Source organism: Moschus berezovskii, chromosome 18 (genome assembly GCF_049115385.1).
Source record: "Moschus berezovskii isolate FMDL1 chromosome 18, NW_MosBer_1.0, whole genome shotgun sequence".
In the NCBI taxonomy this organism is placed as follows: domain Eukaryota; kingdom Metazoa; phylum Chordata; class Mammalia; order Artiodactyla; family Moschidae; genus Moschus; species Moschus berezovskii.
In genome coordinates this window covers 62,581,630-62,598,556 of record NC_142477.1, presented here as the reverse complement: position 1 = coordinate 62,598,556, position 16,927 = coordinate 62,581,630, and the positions used below count along the sequence as shown (strand labels likewise).

Below are 16,927 nucleotides of genomic sequence, written 5' to 3'. Positions count from 1 at the left end.
ACTCATGCAGCAAAACAAGTCTGAAGGAAGATATCAAGACTTCCTATTAGGCTTCAGTAACTGAGATTCTATAGTATTGGAGTAGAACTTGACATACAGACCAAAGGAACCAAATAAAGACTTCAGAAAAAGACTCACAGAAATGGAAATTTAAAAAATGACAGATTAGCACTGTGGATCAGTGGGGAAATAATGAATTATTAAATCGTGGTTGGAAAAAATAGGAAAAAAAATCCCAAAGTAATTGGATCCCTACTCCATAACATAACACCCATTCCCCTCACCACCACAAAATCCAGAAAGTATCAACAACACAAATCACTTCCAAAGACCTTTAAAATATTTGAAAAATACACAGGAAAATATCTTTATGACACTGAGGATAGAGAATTTCTCAAATCAGATGATACATACCAGAAAGATGCTAAAAAATGAAAAACTACAATTCATTTAAAGACATCATAAAGTGAAAAGATAAACAAATGAGAGAAGACAGCTGCCATTCATATAATTAACAAGAAAAGGAGACATCATAAAATATTTTAAAACTCTCAAAAATCAACAAAAAATGCAATTGATAGGAAAATGGACAAAATCTGAAAAGGAATTTCACAAATGAAGAAATTCAATAACTAATACATATACAAAGCTATTTTCAATCCCTGTTAGTAATTAGAGAGATTGAAATTAAATCCCCAATGAGATATCATTTTATTCCCACTGAAAACACTAAATGTGGTAAACAAAGTTGGTGCTAGACCAGTAGTCATTTAGGAAAATGGTTTTGTTTAAGCAATCAAATTAAAAATATGTTTTTCTTATGACCCAGCTGTTTTTTACTGGCACTTATTCTAGAGGAACTCTTATGCTCCAAGAGACATGAAAATATTTATAACAATATTGTTATAGTAACAGAAACTGTATAACTAATTTGCTCATCAACAAGAGAATAAATGGTACCATATTCACATAGTCAAGTCTAAGCCTCAATCACTGATGCCAAAGAAGCCAAAATTGACTGGTTCTATGAAGATTACATCTTCTAGAAATAACACACACTATACACAATGATGTCCTTTTCTTCACAGGGGACTGGAACACAAAAGTAGGAAGTTAAGAAATACGCTATAACAGGTAAGTTTGGCCTTGGATTATGAAATGAAGCACGGGAAAGGCTAACAGAGTTTTATCAAGTGAATATACTAGTCATAGCATATACCCTTTTCCAACAACACAAGAGATGACTACACATGGCCATCACCAGATGGTCTAAAACGAAATTAGATTGATTATGATCTTTGTAGCCAAAGATGGAGAAACTCTAAAGTCAGCAAAAACAAGACCTGGCACTGACTGTGACTCAGATCATGAGCATCTTTATTGCCAAATTCAGACTTAAATTGAAGAAAGTAGGGAAAACCACTAGGCCAATCAGGTAAGACAAAAATCAAGTCCCTTATGATTATACACTGGAAGTGATGAATAATTCAGTGGATTAAATCTGGTAGAGTGCCTGAAGAACTATGAATGGAGGTTCGTAATATTGTATATCAGACAGTGACTTCAACTATCCCAAAGAAAAAGACATGCAAGAAGACAAAGTGGTAGTCTGAGGAACATGGATGGGCACAATAAAGGACAGAAATGGTATGGACCTAACAGAAGCAGAAGATATTAAGAAGAGGTGGCAAGAATACCCAGAAGAACTGTACAAAAAAGATCTTCATGACCCAGATAATCACGACGGTGGGATCATTCACCTAGAGCCAGACATCCTGGAATGTGAAGTCAAGTGGGCCTTAGGAAACATCACTACAAACAAAGCTAGTGGAGGTGATGGTATACCAGTTGAGCTATTTCAAATCCTGAAAGATGATGCTGTGAAAGTGCTGCACTCAATATGCCAGCAAATTTGGAAAACTCAGCAGTAGCCACAGGACTGGAAAAGGTCAGTCTTCATTCCAATCCCAAAGAAAGGCAATGCCAAAGCATGCTCAAACTACTGCACAATTGCACTCATCTCACACGCTAGTAAAGTCATGCTTAAAATTCTCCAAGTCAGGCTTCAGCAATATATGAACATGAACTTCCAGATGCTGAAGCTGTATTTAGAAAAGGCAGAGGAATCAGAGATCAAATTGCCAACATCCTCTGGATCATCAAAAAAAGCAAGAGAGTTCCAGAAAAACATCTATTTCTGTTTTATTGACTATGCCAAAGCCTTTGACTGTGTGGATTACAATAAACTGTAGAAATTTATGAAAGAGATGGGAGTTTTACTTCTTCTTTTCCAATTTTGATTGGAAAAGAAGAAGTAAAACTCTCACTGTTTGCAGATGACATGATCCTCTACACAGAAAACCCTAAAGACTCTACCAGAAAATTACTAGAGCTAATCAATGAATATAGTAAAGTAGAAGGATATAAAATCAACACACAGAAATCCCTTGCATTCCTATACACTAATAATGAGAAAATAGAAGGAGAAATTAAGGAAACAATTCCATTCACCATTGCAACGAAAAGAATAAAATACTTAGGAATATATTTACCTAAAGAAACAAAAGACCCATATATAGAAAACTATAAAACATTGGTGAAAGAAATCAGAGAGGACACTAATAGATGGAGAAATATACCATGTTCATGGATTGGAAGAATAAATATTGTGAAAATGAATATATTACCCAAAGTAATTTATAAGTTCAATGCAATCCCTATCAAGCTACCAATGGTGTTTTTCACAGAGCTAGAACAAATAATTTCACAATTTGTATGGAAATACAAAAAACCTCGAATAGCCAAAGCTATCTTGAGAAAGAAGAATGGAACTGGGGAAATCAACTTGCTGGACATCAGGCTCTACTACAAAGCCACAGTCATCAAGACAGTATGGTACTGGCACAAAGACAGAAATATAGATCAATGGAACAAAATAGAAAGCCCAGAGATAAATCCATGCATCTATGGACACCTTATCTTTGACAAGGGAGGCAAGAATATTCAATGGAGAAAAGACAATCTCTTTAACAAGTGGTGCTGGGAAAACTGGTCAGCCACTTGTAAAAGAATGAAACTAGAACACTCCCTAACACCATACACAAAAATTAGCTCAAAATGGATTAAAGATCTAAATGTAAGACCAGAGACTATAAAACTCCTAGAGGAGAACATAGGCCAAACACTCTCCGACATAAATCACAGCAGGATCCTCCATGACCCACCTCCCAGAATATTGGAAATAAAAGTAAAAAAAAAAAAAGAGATGGGAATACCAGACCACCTGACTTGCCTCTTGAGAAACCTGTATGCAGGTCAGGAAGTAACAGTTAGAACTGGACATGGAACAACAGACTGGTTCCAAATAGGAAAGTGAAAAGGGGAAAGATATACCCAACTGAATGTAGAGTTCCAGAAGATAGAAAAGAAGGCCTTCTTACATGAACAATGCAAAGAAATAGAGGAAGAGAACAGAATGGGAAAGACTAGAGATTTCTTCAAGAAAATTAGAGATATCAAGGGAACATTTCATGCAAGAATGGGTATGATAAAGGACAGAAACAGTAAGGACCTAATAAAAGTAGAAGAGATTAAGAAGAGGTGTCAAGAATACACAGAAGAACTATACAAGAAAGGTCTTAATGACTTGGGTAATTACGATAGTGTAGCCACTCTCCTAAGCTGACATCAAGTGGGCCTCAGGAAGCATTACTATCCACAAAGCTAGTGGAGGTGATAGAATTTCAGCTGAGCTTTTTAAAATCCTAAAAGATGATGCTGTTAAAGTGCTGCACTCAATATCCCAGCCAATTTGAAAAACAGCAGTGGCCACAGGACTGGAAAAGATGTTTTCATTTCAATCCTAAAGAAGATCAATGCCAAAGAATGTTCAAACTACCATAAAATTGTGCTCATTTCACATACTTCAAGGTTATGTTCAAAATCTTCAATCTAGGGTTTGGCAGTACATGAACAGAAAACATTCAGATGTACAAGCTGGGCTTCAAAGAGGCAGAGGAAACAGAGATCAAACTGCCATCATTCGCTGGATCATGGAGAAAGCAAGGAAGTTCCAGAAAAAAAAATCTACTTCTGCTTCACTGACTGTACTAAAGCCTCTGTGTGGATCAGAACTGGAAAATTCTTAAAGATATGGGAGTATGAGAACACCTGATCGGTCTCTTGAGAAACCTATATGCAGGTCAAGAAGCAATAGTTAGAACCAGACATGGAACAGACTGGTTCAAAATTAGGAGAGGAATATGACAAGACTGCATATTGTCAGCCTTATTTAACTCATATGCAGAATACATCATGCGAAATACCAGGCTGGATGAATCACAAGGTAGAATCAAGATTGCTAGAGAAATATCAATAACCTCAGATATGCAGATGACATTATCCTAATGACAGAAAGCAAAGAGGAACTAAAGAGCCCTTGATGAAGGTGAAAGAGGACAATTAAAAAGATGGCTTGAAGCTCAACATTAAAAAGCTAAGACCATGGCATCCAGTCCCATCACTTTACAGTAAATAGATGGGGGAAAAGTGGAAGCAGTGATAGATTTTATTTTGGGGGGCTCCAAAATCACTGTGGATGGTGACTGCAGCCATGAAATGAAAAGATGCTTGTTCCTTGGAAGGGAAGCTATGACCAACCTAGACAGCATATTAAAAAGCAGAGACACCACATTGCTGACAAAGATCTGTATGGTCAAAGTTAATGGTTTTTCCAGTAGTCAGGTGGGGATGTGAGAGTTGGGGCACAAAGAAGGCTGAGCAGTAAAGAACTGATGCTTTTAAACTTTTGTATTGGAGATGGCTCTTGAGAGTCCCTTGGACTGCAAGGAGATCAAACCAGTCAATCCTAAAGGAAATCAACTGTGAAGCTCCAATACTTTGGCCACCTGATGCAAAGAACTGACTAACTGGAAAAGACCCTGATGCTGGGAAAGACTGAAGGCAAAGGAGAAGGTGGTAGCAGGGGTTGAGATGGTTAGATAGAATAACCGACTCAATCGACATGAATTTAAGCATATTCTGGGACATAATGTAGGACAGAGGAGCCTCATGTGCCGTAGTCCATGGGCTTCAAAGAGCTGGACATGACTTTAGCGACTGAACAACCAAACGTATTCACAAAACAGGCTACAGTACAGGAGTAAGAATAAATGAATGTGGCTACACTCACTGAAACATAATGCTGAGTGACAAAGCAAATACAGAATACATACACTGTTATCCCTGCAAAAGTTCAAAGACAAGCAAAATTAAATAACATTAAGTATATGTATGTATACTTACCTGTATAAAGAAATGATTAATAGAAAATTCAGAGCAAGAAGGAAGCAGACAAAAAGTACAAAAGGACAGAAGGTGCTTCAGTAATACTGGTAATTGAGTCTGGTTTGTGATTAAAATCCTATGTGTGGTTTTTCAGGCTTGACTGTAGGCAATTACAGAGGGCTCACTCAGGCGGTAAAGAATCTGCCTGCAATGCAGGAGACCTGGGTTTGATGCCTGGGTTAGGAAGATCCCCTGGAGCAGGACATGGCAACCCACTCCAGTATTCTTGCCTGGAGAATCCCCGTGGACAGAGGAGCCTGGCGGGCTGCAGTGCATGGGATGGCAAGAACACTAAATGACTAAGCACATGGAAGAAAGCTGCCTTTGCCCCACCAGACTTGGTGTGCAGCCAGTGCACTACAATCTCTCTTGAAGGAGCTGCAATCAGGGTCTCAGGACTACCGCCTGTGACTCTCTTTCACATATTTACATTCCTAGTGTCAGCACCTGCATTTTTCTGTCGTTTACCTGAGGCCTTGTGTAGAGGGCTGCTTCTTCTGGACCTCTGCTGAGACCTCTTAAAGGGGTATCAGGGGAAAACCTTAAAAATACTTTTCCTACAGTACTTTTTCACTTCCAGTCTTTCCCTTTGTCTTCTCTTCTTTCCCAAACCACACCCCTCCCCCCGACCCCACCAAAAAAGCCCAACACATACATACACATTCTTTGGGGTCCATAAAACTGCCAAGGTCTTTTGTTCAGGGCCTCCTCAACAATGAAATCACCCCACATTTGTCCTGGTCTACCTTAACTGAACCTGGAATGGTGCACTGTTCCATGGGGGAAAACAGAATAGTAGGCAGGAGCACTGGCAGTTCATCTGATTACAGACTAATGTTTACACCATTGCACTAAGTGATTAAAGGCTTAACTCTTTCAGTTTTGGCAATTGCACTCATCTCACACGCTAGTAAAGTCATGCTCAAAATTCTCCAAGCCAGGCTTCAGCAATATGTGAACCGTGAACTCCCAGATGTTCAAGCAGGTTTTAGAAAAGGCAGAGGCACCAGAGATCAAATTGCCAACATCCGCTGGATCATGGAGAAAGCAAGAGAGTTCCAGAAAAACATCTATTTCTACTTCATGGACTATGCCAAAGTCTTTGACTGTGTGAATCACAATAACTGTGGAACATTCTGAAAGAGATGGGAATACCAGACCACCTGACCTGCCTCTTGAGAAACCTGTATGCAGGTCAGGAAGCAACAATCAGAACTGTACATAGAACAACAGACTGGTTCCAAATAGGAAAAGGAGTATGTCAAAGCTGTATATTGTCACCTTGCTTATTTAACTTATATGCAGAGTACATCATAAGGAACGCTGGGCTGGAAGAAGCACAAGCTGGAATCAAGATTGCTGGGAGAAATATCAATAACCTCAGATATGCAGATGACACTACCCTTATGGCAGAAAGTGAAGAGGAACTACAAAGCCTCTTGATGAAAGTGAAAGAGGAGAGTGAAAAGGTTGGCTTGAAGCTCAACATTCAGAAAACAAAGATCATGGCATCTGGTCCCATCACTTCATGGGAAATAGATGGAGAAACAGTGGAAACACTGTCAGACTTTATTTTTTTGGGCTCCAAAATCACTGCGGATGCTGATTGCAGCCATGAAATTAAAAGACGCTTACTCCTTGGAAGGAAAGTTATGACCAACCTTCATAGTATATTAAAAAGCAGAGACATTACTTTGCCAACCAAGGTCCGTCTAGTCAAGGCTATGGTTTTCCCGTGGTCATGTATGGATGTGAGAGTTGGACTGTGAAGAAAGCTGATCGCCCAAGAATTGATGCTTTTGAACTGTGGTGTTGGAGAAGACTCTTGAGAGTCCCTTGGACTGCAAGGAGATCCAACCAGTGCATTCTAAAGGAGATCAATCCTGGGTGTTCATTGAAAGGACTGATGCTAAAGCTGAAACTCCAATACTTTGGCCACCTCATGCGACGAGTTGACTCACTGGAAAAGACTCTGATGCTAGGAAAGGTTGGGGGCGAGAGGAGAAGGGGACGAACGAGAATGAGATGGCTGGACGGCATCACCGACTCTGTGGACATGAGTTTGAGTGAACTCCGGGAGTTGGTGATGGACAGGGAGGCCAGGCGTGCTGTGGTTCATGGGGTCGCGGAGAGTCGGACACAACTGAGCGACTGAACTGAACTGAACTGACTGAACAGCTCAGCTCTTGCTTGGCATAGCTGAGCTTTTGACAGTAATATATTTCTTAAGTTAGTTCAGTTCAGTTCAGTTCAGTTGCGTAGTCGTGTCTGACTCTTTGCGACCACATGAACCGCAGCACACCAGGCTACCTGTCAATCACCAACTCCCGGAATCCACCCAAAGCCATGTCCATCGAGTCGGTGATGCCATCCAACCATTTCATCCTCTATTGACCCCTTCTCCTCCTGCCCTCAATCTCTCCCAGCATTCAGTTCAGTTCAGTTCAGTCGCTCAGTCGTGTCCGACTCTTTGCGACCCCATGAATCACAGCACACCAGGCCTCCCTGTCCATCACCAACTCCCGGAGTTCACTCAAACTCATGTCCATCGAGTCGGTGATGCCATCCAGCCATCTCATTCTCTGTCGTCCCCGTCTCCTCCCACCCCCAATCCCTCCCAGCATCAGAGTCTTTTCCAGTGAGTCAACTCGTCGCATGAGGTGGCCAAAGTATTGGAGTTTCAGCTTTAGCATCAGTCCTTTCAATGAACACCCAGGATTGATCTCCTTTAGAATGGACTGGTTGGATCTCCCAGCATTAGGGTCTTTTCAAATGAACAGCTCTTTGCATCAGGTGGCCAAAGTATTGGAGTCTCAGACTCAACATCAGTCCTTCCAATGAATACCCAGGACTAATCTCCTTTAGGATGGACTGGTTGGATCTCCTTGCAGTCCAAGGGACTCTCAAGAGTCTTATCCAACACCACAGTTCAAAAGTATAAATTCTTCTGCACTCAGCTTTCTTCACAGTCCAACTCTCACATCCATACATGACCACTGGAAAAACCATAGCCTTGACTAGACGGACCTTTGTTGGCAAAGAAATGTCTCTGTTTATTAATATGCTGTCTAGGTTGGTCATAACTTTCCTTCCAAGGAGTAAGCATCTTTCAATTTCATGGCTGAAATCAGCATCCGCCGTGATTTTGGAGCCCCCAAATAAAGTCTGCCACTGTTTCCACTCATTCCCCAGCTATTTGCCATGAAGTGATGGGACCAGATGCCATGATCTTAGTTTCCTGAATGTTGGGCTTTAAGCCAACTTTTTCACTCTCTTCTTTCACTTTCATCGAGGCTCTTTAGTTCTTCTTCACATTCTGCCATAAGGGTGATGTCATCTGCATATCTGAGGTTATTGATATTTCTCCCGGGAATCTTGATTCCAACCTGTGCTTCCTCCAGCCCAGCGTTTCTCATGATGTACTCTGCATATAAGTTAAATAAGCAAGGTGACTATATATAGCCTTGACGTACTCCTTTTCCTATTTGGAACCAGTCTGTTGTTCGATGTCCAGTTCTAACTGTTGCTTCCTGACCTGCATACAGCTTTCTCAAGAGGCAGGTCAGGTGGTCTGGTATTTCTATCTCTTTATGGCAGAAAGTGAAGAGGAACTAAAAAGCCTCTTGATGAAAGTGAAAGAGGAGAGTGATAAAGTTGGCTTAAAGCTCAACATTAAGAAAACTAAGATCATGGCATCTGGTCCCATCATTTCATGGCATCTTGTCCCATCATTTCATGGCAAATAGATGGAGAAACAGTGGAAACAGTGTCACACTTTATTTTATTGGGCTCCAAAATCACTGCGGATGCTGATTGCAGCCATGAAATTAAAAAGACGCTTACTCCTTGGAAGGAAAGTTAAGACCAACCTAGACAGCATATTAAAAAGCAGAGACATTACTTTGCCAACAAAGGTCCGTCTAGTCAAGGCTATGGTTTTTCCAGTGGTCTTGTATGGATGTGAGAGTTGGACTGTGAAGAAAGCTGATCGCCCAAGAATTGATGCTTTTGAACTGTGGTCTTGGAGAAGACTCTTGAGAGTCCCTTGGACTGCAAGGAGATCCAACTAGTGCATTCTAAAGGGTGTTCATTGGAAGGACTGATGTTAAAGCTGAAACTCCAATACTTTGGCCACCTTATGCGAAGACTTGACTCACTGGAAAAGACTCTGATGCTGGGAGGGATTGGGGGCAGGAGGAGAAGGGGATGACACAGAATGAGATGGTCGGATGGCATCCCTGACTCGATGGACATGAGTTTGAGTGAACTCTGGGAGTTGGTGATGGACAGCGAGGCCTGGCGTGCTGCGGTTCACGGGGTCGCAAAGAGTCAGACATGACTGAGCGACTGAACTGAACTGAACCATTTTCCACAATTTATTGTGATCCACAGTCAAAGTCCTTGGCATAGTTAAAGCAGAAATAGAATGGGAAAGATTAGAGATCTCTTTAAGAAAATTAGATACCAAGTGAACATTTTATGCAAAGATAGGCTCAATAAAGGACAGAAATGGTTGAGACCTAACAGAAGCTGAAGATATTAAGAAGAGGTGGCAAGAATACACAGAACTGTATTAAAATGATCTTCACGACCCACATAATCACAATGGTGTGATCACTCACCCAGAGCCAGACATCCTGGAATGTGAAGTCAAGTGGGCCTTAGGAAACATCACTATGAACAAAGCTAGTGCAGGTGTTCGCATTCCAGTTGAGCTATTTCAAATCCTGAAAGATGATGCTGTGAAAGTGCTACACTCAATATGCCAGGAAATTTGGAAAACTCAGCAGTGGCCATAGGACTGGAAAAGGTCAGTTTTCATTCTAATCCCTAAGAAAGGCAATGCCAAAAATGCTCAAACTACCCCAAAATTGCACTGAATCCACATACTAGTAAAGTAATGCTTATAAAATTCTCCAAGTTAGGGTGAGTAATAAAGTTACTTTGAACCTCCTCCATAAAAAGTTATAAAAACTTGAGTTCTGTGGAACTTCTATGAGGAAAAATAACATGAAATCACAAAGAAGCACCCAGAATATAAATAGACAAAGGAAATTACGGGGTTATGAGAATGATGATTCAGTTTTTTAAAAAGTCTGCATATATGGTAGAAGGCAACATGGATGGACATAGAGATTATCATAATAAGTGAAGTAAGTCAAAGACAAATATCATATGTCAAATATATCATATTCCACTTATTTGTGGAATCTCAAAAAAGTAACAAATGAACTTTTTTATAAAACAGAAATAGACCCACAATATAGAAACCAAGCTTATGGTTCCCCAAAGAGGAAAGGTGCAGGAAGGGATAAATTAAGAGTTTGGGATTAACATATACACACTACTATATATAAAATAGATAACCAACAAGGACCTACTGTATAGTACAGGGAACTAGATTCAATATCTTATAATAAGTTATAAGGGAAAAGAATCTGAAAAATAATACATACATATATATATTTGTATGTGTGTGTATATATATATATATTGAATTGCTGTTTCTGTATACCTGAAACTAACATGACATTCTAAATCAGGTATACTTCAATTAAAATATAATAAAAATAAAAATGAGATTATAACCTATAAAACAAACTTAAATTATGATGAGTTATTAAAAATGTTTATAAAGAATACTAGTGCTTCTTTTAAATCTCTTACTTTTGAAATGAAGTTCATTACCTACATATTAAACATTATTGATGGCAAGGCAAGGTAAATTTGATCATGAGTTTCTGTCAGATTTTGCTCTTAAGGTATAGTCTCCAAGTTTTTCATGCATACATCTGTAGCTTTCAGGAAGAAGACACTAGCAAATCCTTGCTTAAAATTGACCAGTGCAGAATATTTTTCTACTAACATATCTAAGGCAGAGAGAAAATGGCTTTAAAAAACAATGCTAGACAATGTTACCAGACTTTTATTTCCTTCTCTCTCTCATTTTTTACCTTAGTTTCCTTACCTCCAAAAAGGTGGAATGCTTTTCTGCAGTTTGGTAGGGGCCACTTTGCAGAGCTGGATTTCTGAAAGCTTTGTTTTCTTTTCAAATATTCTTTAGTAAAGAATGTTTTTGTGGCATTGTTCAGTTCTAGAGCAAAGCAAACGAAAATAGCATTTTTAAACATTAATTTGAGCAAAATGGCAAGAATCCAAAAAATTGTTGTTGTAGTATTCTGAAAATAAATTCAGATCTCTTTTAAGACAGTGAAGACAAAAGTGGACTCAACTTTGTTTTTAACCCAAGCAAACAAAATTTCTCTGAATTTGATGCAACTTTGATATGCCTACACATAGAACATACACCTACTGAGCAGCTCCTATGTCAGATAAAACACCAGAAATGAAAGAAACAGTGATGACTGAGATATGGTCCTTGCCCTCAAGAAGACTGTAGTCTAAAAGATGGTAATAAACAGGTACACCATAAAAGCGGGGAAATGTGTTATGGGTGCAGCAACAGAATAACTAGAGTGCAATCATGGCTCAGGAGTGATAATGAAAAGGAAAAATCACTAGAAACTTTTACTTTATAGTTTTATTTCATTTCATATGTGATGGACTGTGTAGATGCTGCTGATACGAAAAAGTCAAAGAAATGTAGAAATAAATTCAACCCTTCAGAAACTTTGTTCATGAGTTAAACAGAAAAGGAAAATATTCATTTGAAGTAAACAAATACCAGTCAAAAACAAATATGATGATATTCATTTTTAAAAAAGAGTCTCTAGAACATGAGCCAAGGAAAGCAAGGAAAAATCTGAATTGAACTATTTGATGGAGAAGTTCTTCCCAGGGAGGCCAGTGTAGAGCTAGTTACTAGCTGAGAAGTAAACAAGTCTTTCCATCAGTGGTGCCCTCTTACTTTCATCCCAGAATTATTCCTGTACTTTCTTCTCAGCTTCCATCCTTTCAAAGGCTTTGAGCTTCTTCTCTAACCAGTTACATCAAATTTTCTCTATTTTTCCTAACTACTCTCTTGGATTTATTCTTATCTGAGCAATTGACAGGGAAAACATTCTGGAAGTTTACATTTAACAACAAAAGAAACAATGTAAAAAACAGGCCAGTTCAAATAAGGAAGGTTAATTACTTTGCCAACAAAGGTCCGTCTAGTCAAGGCTATGGTTTTTCCCGCGGTCATGTATGGATGTGAGAGTTGGACTGTGAAGAAAGCTGATCGTCAAAGAATTGATGCTTTTGAACTGTGGTGTTGGAGAAGACTCTTGAGAGTCCCTTGGACTGCAAGGAGATCCAATCAGTCCATTATAAAGGAGATCAATCCTGGGTATTCATTGGAAGGACTGATGCTAAAGCTCAAACTCCAATACTTTGGCCACCTCATGCGAAGAGTTGACTCACTGGAAAAAACTCTGATGCTGGGAAAGGTTGGGGGCGGGAGGAGAATGGGACGACAGAGAATGAGATGGCTGGATGGCATCACCGACTCTGGGGACATGAGTTTGAGTGAACTCCGGGAGTTGGTGATGGACAGGGAGGCCTGGCGTGCTGTGATTCATGGGGTCGCGGAGAGTCGGACACGACTGAACTGAACTGAAGGACTGCCAACATCCGCTGGATCATGGAGAAAGCAAAAGAATTCCAGAAAAACATCTATTTCTGCTTCATTGACTATGCCAAACCCTTTGACTGTGTGGATCACAATAAACTGTGGAATATTCTGAAAGAGATGGGAATACCAGACCACATGACCTGCCTCTTGAGAAACCTGTATGCAAGTCAGGAAGCAACAGTTCGAACTGGACATGGAACAAAAGACTGGTTCCAAATAGGAAAAGGAGTACGTCAAGGCTGTATATTGTCACCCTGCTTATTTAACTTATATACAGAGTACATCATGAGGAACGCTGGGCTGGAAGAAGCACAGGCTGGAATCAAGATTGCCGGGAGAAATATCAATCACCTCAGATATGCAGATGACACTACCCTTATGGCAGAAAGTGAAGAGGAACTCAAAAGCCTCTTGATGAAAGTGAAAGAGGAGAGTGAAAAGGTTGGCTTGAAGCTCAACATTCAGAAAACAAAGCTCATGGCAACTGGTCCCATCACTTCATGGGAAATAGATGGAAAAACAGTGGAAACAGTGTCAGACTTTATTTTTTTGAGCTCGAAAATCATTGCAGATGCTGACTGCAGCCATGAATTTAAAAGACGCTTACTCCTTGGAAGGAAAGCTATGACCAACCTAGATAGCATATCAAAAAGCAGAGACATTACTTTGCCAACAAAGGTCTGTCTAGTCAAGGCTATGGTTTTTCCTGTGGTCATGTATGGATGTGAGAGTTGGACTGTGAAGAAGGCTGATCGCTGAAGAATTGATGCTTTTGAACTGTGGTGCTGGAGAAGACTCTTGAGAGTCCCTTCGACTGCAAGGAGATCCAACCAGCCCATTCTAGGGGAGATCAATCCTGGGTGTTCATTGGAAGGACTGATGCTAAAGCTGAAACTCCAATACTTTGGCCACCTCACGCGACGAGTTGACTCACTGGAAAAGAGTCTGATGCTGGTAGGAATTGGGGGCAGGAGGAGAAGGGGACGACAGAGAATGAAATGGCTGGATGGTATCACCAACTCGACGGACATGAGTCTGAGTGAACTCCAGGAGTTGGTACTGGACAGGGAGGCCTGGCGTGCTGTGATTCATAGAGTCGCAAAGAGTCGGACACGACTCAGCGACTGAACTGAACTGAAGTAATAAGCCTGCAACTCTCTTTAACTCCCTTCACCAGTCTACACCCAAGGGCCAGTAATTCAATCACACAAGATAGAGAAAAAGTATTTTCATAGTCTATGTACTCATTGTGTATGTTGGAGGTTGTTATTGTCAGTGAATGCTTTAACTTTCACGCATTTAATAGTTAAATCATTTCAGATTGGATATTCTCAGTGTTTTCTGCAGCAGTGTTTACTTGTTTTATCAAAGTCCACTTTGCCCACTGCTGTGAACAGCCCCTTAGTAAAAGGTGGTCATGGCACTAATTCTTGGTTAAAATGACTCATCAGTGTCATTCATAGTGATGAAGAGAATGGAAGAAGTTATCCAATGACTTATAACACGTTCACTTACATTAACAATTGTCTTCTTGTAGGACTTATCCTTAAGCAGTGATAACTATAAATCAGGGTATTTTCTGAGAAATTAAAAATCCTATGAAATAAGCAGGATTGTGTTAACAATTAACTGTTGGATTCACAACTTCCTAAATGCCTTTAAAAGTAAGACCAGTGTGGTGGGTAAATTATTTCTTGTGGGAGATAATATAAATCAAGGAGAAGAATTTGAAACCCCCAAATTCTTATTCCCCTCCTTTCTTTTCCTCCTCTCCCTCCACCACCTCCTTCCCTTGGAGAACTTGTACCCTTGCTCTAAAAAGATGATGCAAAAACCAGAGGATGTCACTGCACTGGCCTCTCTTAAAATGAAAACTTACTTGGAAGTGTAATTGCATTCAGTAAACCAGATCAAAAAGACATTCTTGTAAGAGTAATCCAGAAGTGCAGTTTTGAGAGCTGGTCACAAATCAAACTTGTCTTAGAGGGTAGATGAGAGAGAGAAAAGTAATAATGATAACTGATTTTTTTTTAAATTTTCTAGCTTCAAGAGCTTATTAGATGATGCACTTCTAACCTATATAACAAACCCAAATGGAAACCAAAGAAGGAAAGGTTTCAAAAATTGTTAATACCTAAGAAAATTATGATCAGAGGAATTACTTTATCAAATGTACAAAATGAGATGGGAGATGTACCTATAATGTTCTACTGAACATAAATATATGAGTCCATAACATAGTCTTATGAAATGTTGGAAGATTCTATTTATTACACTTGATCTGAAAGACCTTTGGAGAAGAGTGGATCCAAAAGCCCTTGTCCTTCCATCTGCTGGGGCAAATAAGAACTGAGTTCTAATGCTTCCTAACTGTGGCACCTTTCATAAGCTGTTGAACTTTTCCTTGTACTTGCTTTCTGCCCTATCTCTGGCAAACACTTATTCTTCAATAGCTATGTGCCTGGCACTTTGCTGGTCTAGCTAGAAATACAGAAATTAATTAAATCTAATTCCTGTCTGCTGGGCACTGTACTAGATCAGTGATTCCAAAATACCCGTCTGGAGCCTGGCTATGCATCAGAGTTGCTGAGGGGATTTGTTAAAAAGACAATTTCTAGGACCTTGCCCAGGTATTACTGAAGCAGAATTGATGGGGATATGACCTAGCAGTCTGTACTTTCTATAGGCTCCTGGGATAATTTTAATGCACAGTCAACCACTAGATGAAATGACCTTAAATCCTTTTATATTCTAAAAGTACCCATGGGGTCTCAAAGAGTTGGACACGACTGAGCGACTTCACTTCAAACCTTATCTCTTACAGTTTATCTACTGTAAACTGTACAAACGTTACTGAAGGATGTTGTTCTTTCTACAGAACTACATTGCTTCATTCTAGTGGTATTTGAACTTGGTACTGCAGGATTTTGCAACAGATAACTATTCAATTCTAACTTTCTCAGAATTATTTAGAAGAAGCACTAAGAAAAATCTGAAGGCAGACCAAGATGCAGGGCTCAGAGTAGAAGGTGGTAAAAACTACCTTTCTCTCCTCCTTTGTCAACTCTACCTATTAGTGAGTAGAGGCTTCTTACTACAATATATTATAATGTATTGAATAAATCAATATTTCATATCATTCAATATGATAGAAAAGGACAAAACTCTGAATATCCTAGAAAGATTCTAAAGTCTGTTCAGATGGTATATTTAAATGTGGTCACAGTGCCCGTGGAAAACAGCAGCATGTTTGTGTGACACTACCATAGAAATAATAAGTAAGTGTTAGAAGTTACAGTTTTCTTGACGTGACTGAGTGCAAGAGTCAATTACCAAATACATAAAAACATAATTCACTTTACCACAGGGTATATTACCATGAGTTTCACTGTTCAGTTCAGTCGCTCAGTCTTGTCTGACTCTTTGCGACCCAATGAATCACAGCACGCCAGGCCTCCCTGTCTATCACCAACTCCCGGAGTTCACACAAACTCATGTCCATCAAGTCGGTGATGCCATTCAGCCATCTCATTCTCTGTCGTCCCCGTCTCCTCCTGCCCCCAATCCCTCCCAGCAGCAGAGTCTTTTCCAGTGAGTCAGCTCATCGCATGAGGTGGCCAAAGTATTGGAGTTTGAGCTTTAGCATCAGTCCTTCCAATGAACACCCAGGATTGATCTCCTTTAGAATGGACTGGTTGGATCTCCTTGCAGTCCAAGGGACTCTCAAGAGTCTTCTCCAACACCACAGTTCAGAAGCATCAATTCTTCAGCGATCAGCTTTCTTCACAGTCCAACTCTCACATCCATACATGACCACGGGAAAAACCATAGCCTTGACTAAGGACCTTGGTTGGCAAAGTAATGTCTCTGCTTTTTAATATACTATCTAAGTTGATCATAACTTTCCTTCCAAGGAGTAAGCATCTTTTAATTTCATGGTTGCAATCAGCATCTGCAGTGATTTTGGAGCCCCCAAAAATAAATTCTGACAGTGTTTCCACTGTT

The 16,927-nt window shown here is 39.8% G+C and overlaps 1 protein-coding gene across 2 annotated transcripts in view; it reads right to left on the bottom strand.

Moving 5' to 3' along the window:
* RNF180 (ring finger protein 180) overlaps positions 1-16,927 on the bottom strand; it is a 306,778-nt gene that overhangs the window by 50,008 nt on the left and 239,843 nt on the right. For both annotated transcript variants that reach the window (XM_055422004.1, XM_055422005.1), the window contains one exon: positions 11,315-11,440. In XM_055422004.1, the coding sequence (XP_055277979.1) occupies positions 11,315-11,440 (126 nt within the window). The remainder of the gene's footprint in view (positions 1-11,314; positions 11,441-16,927) is intronic.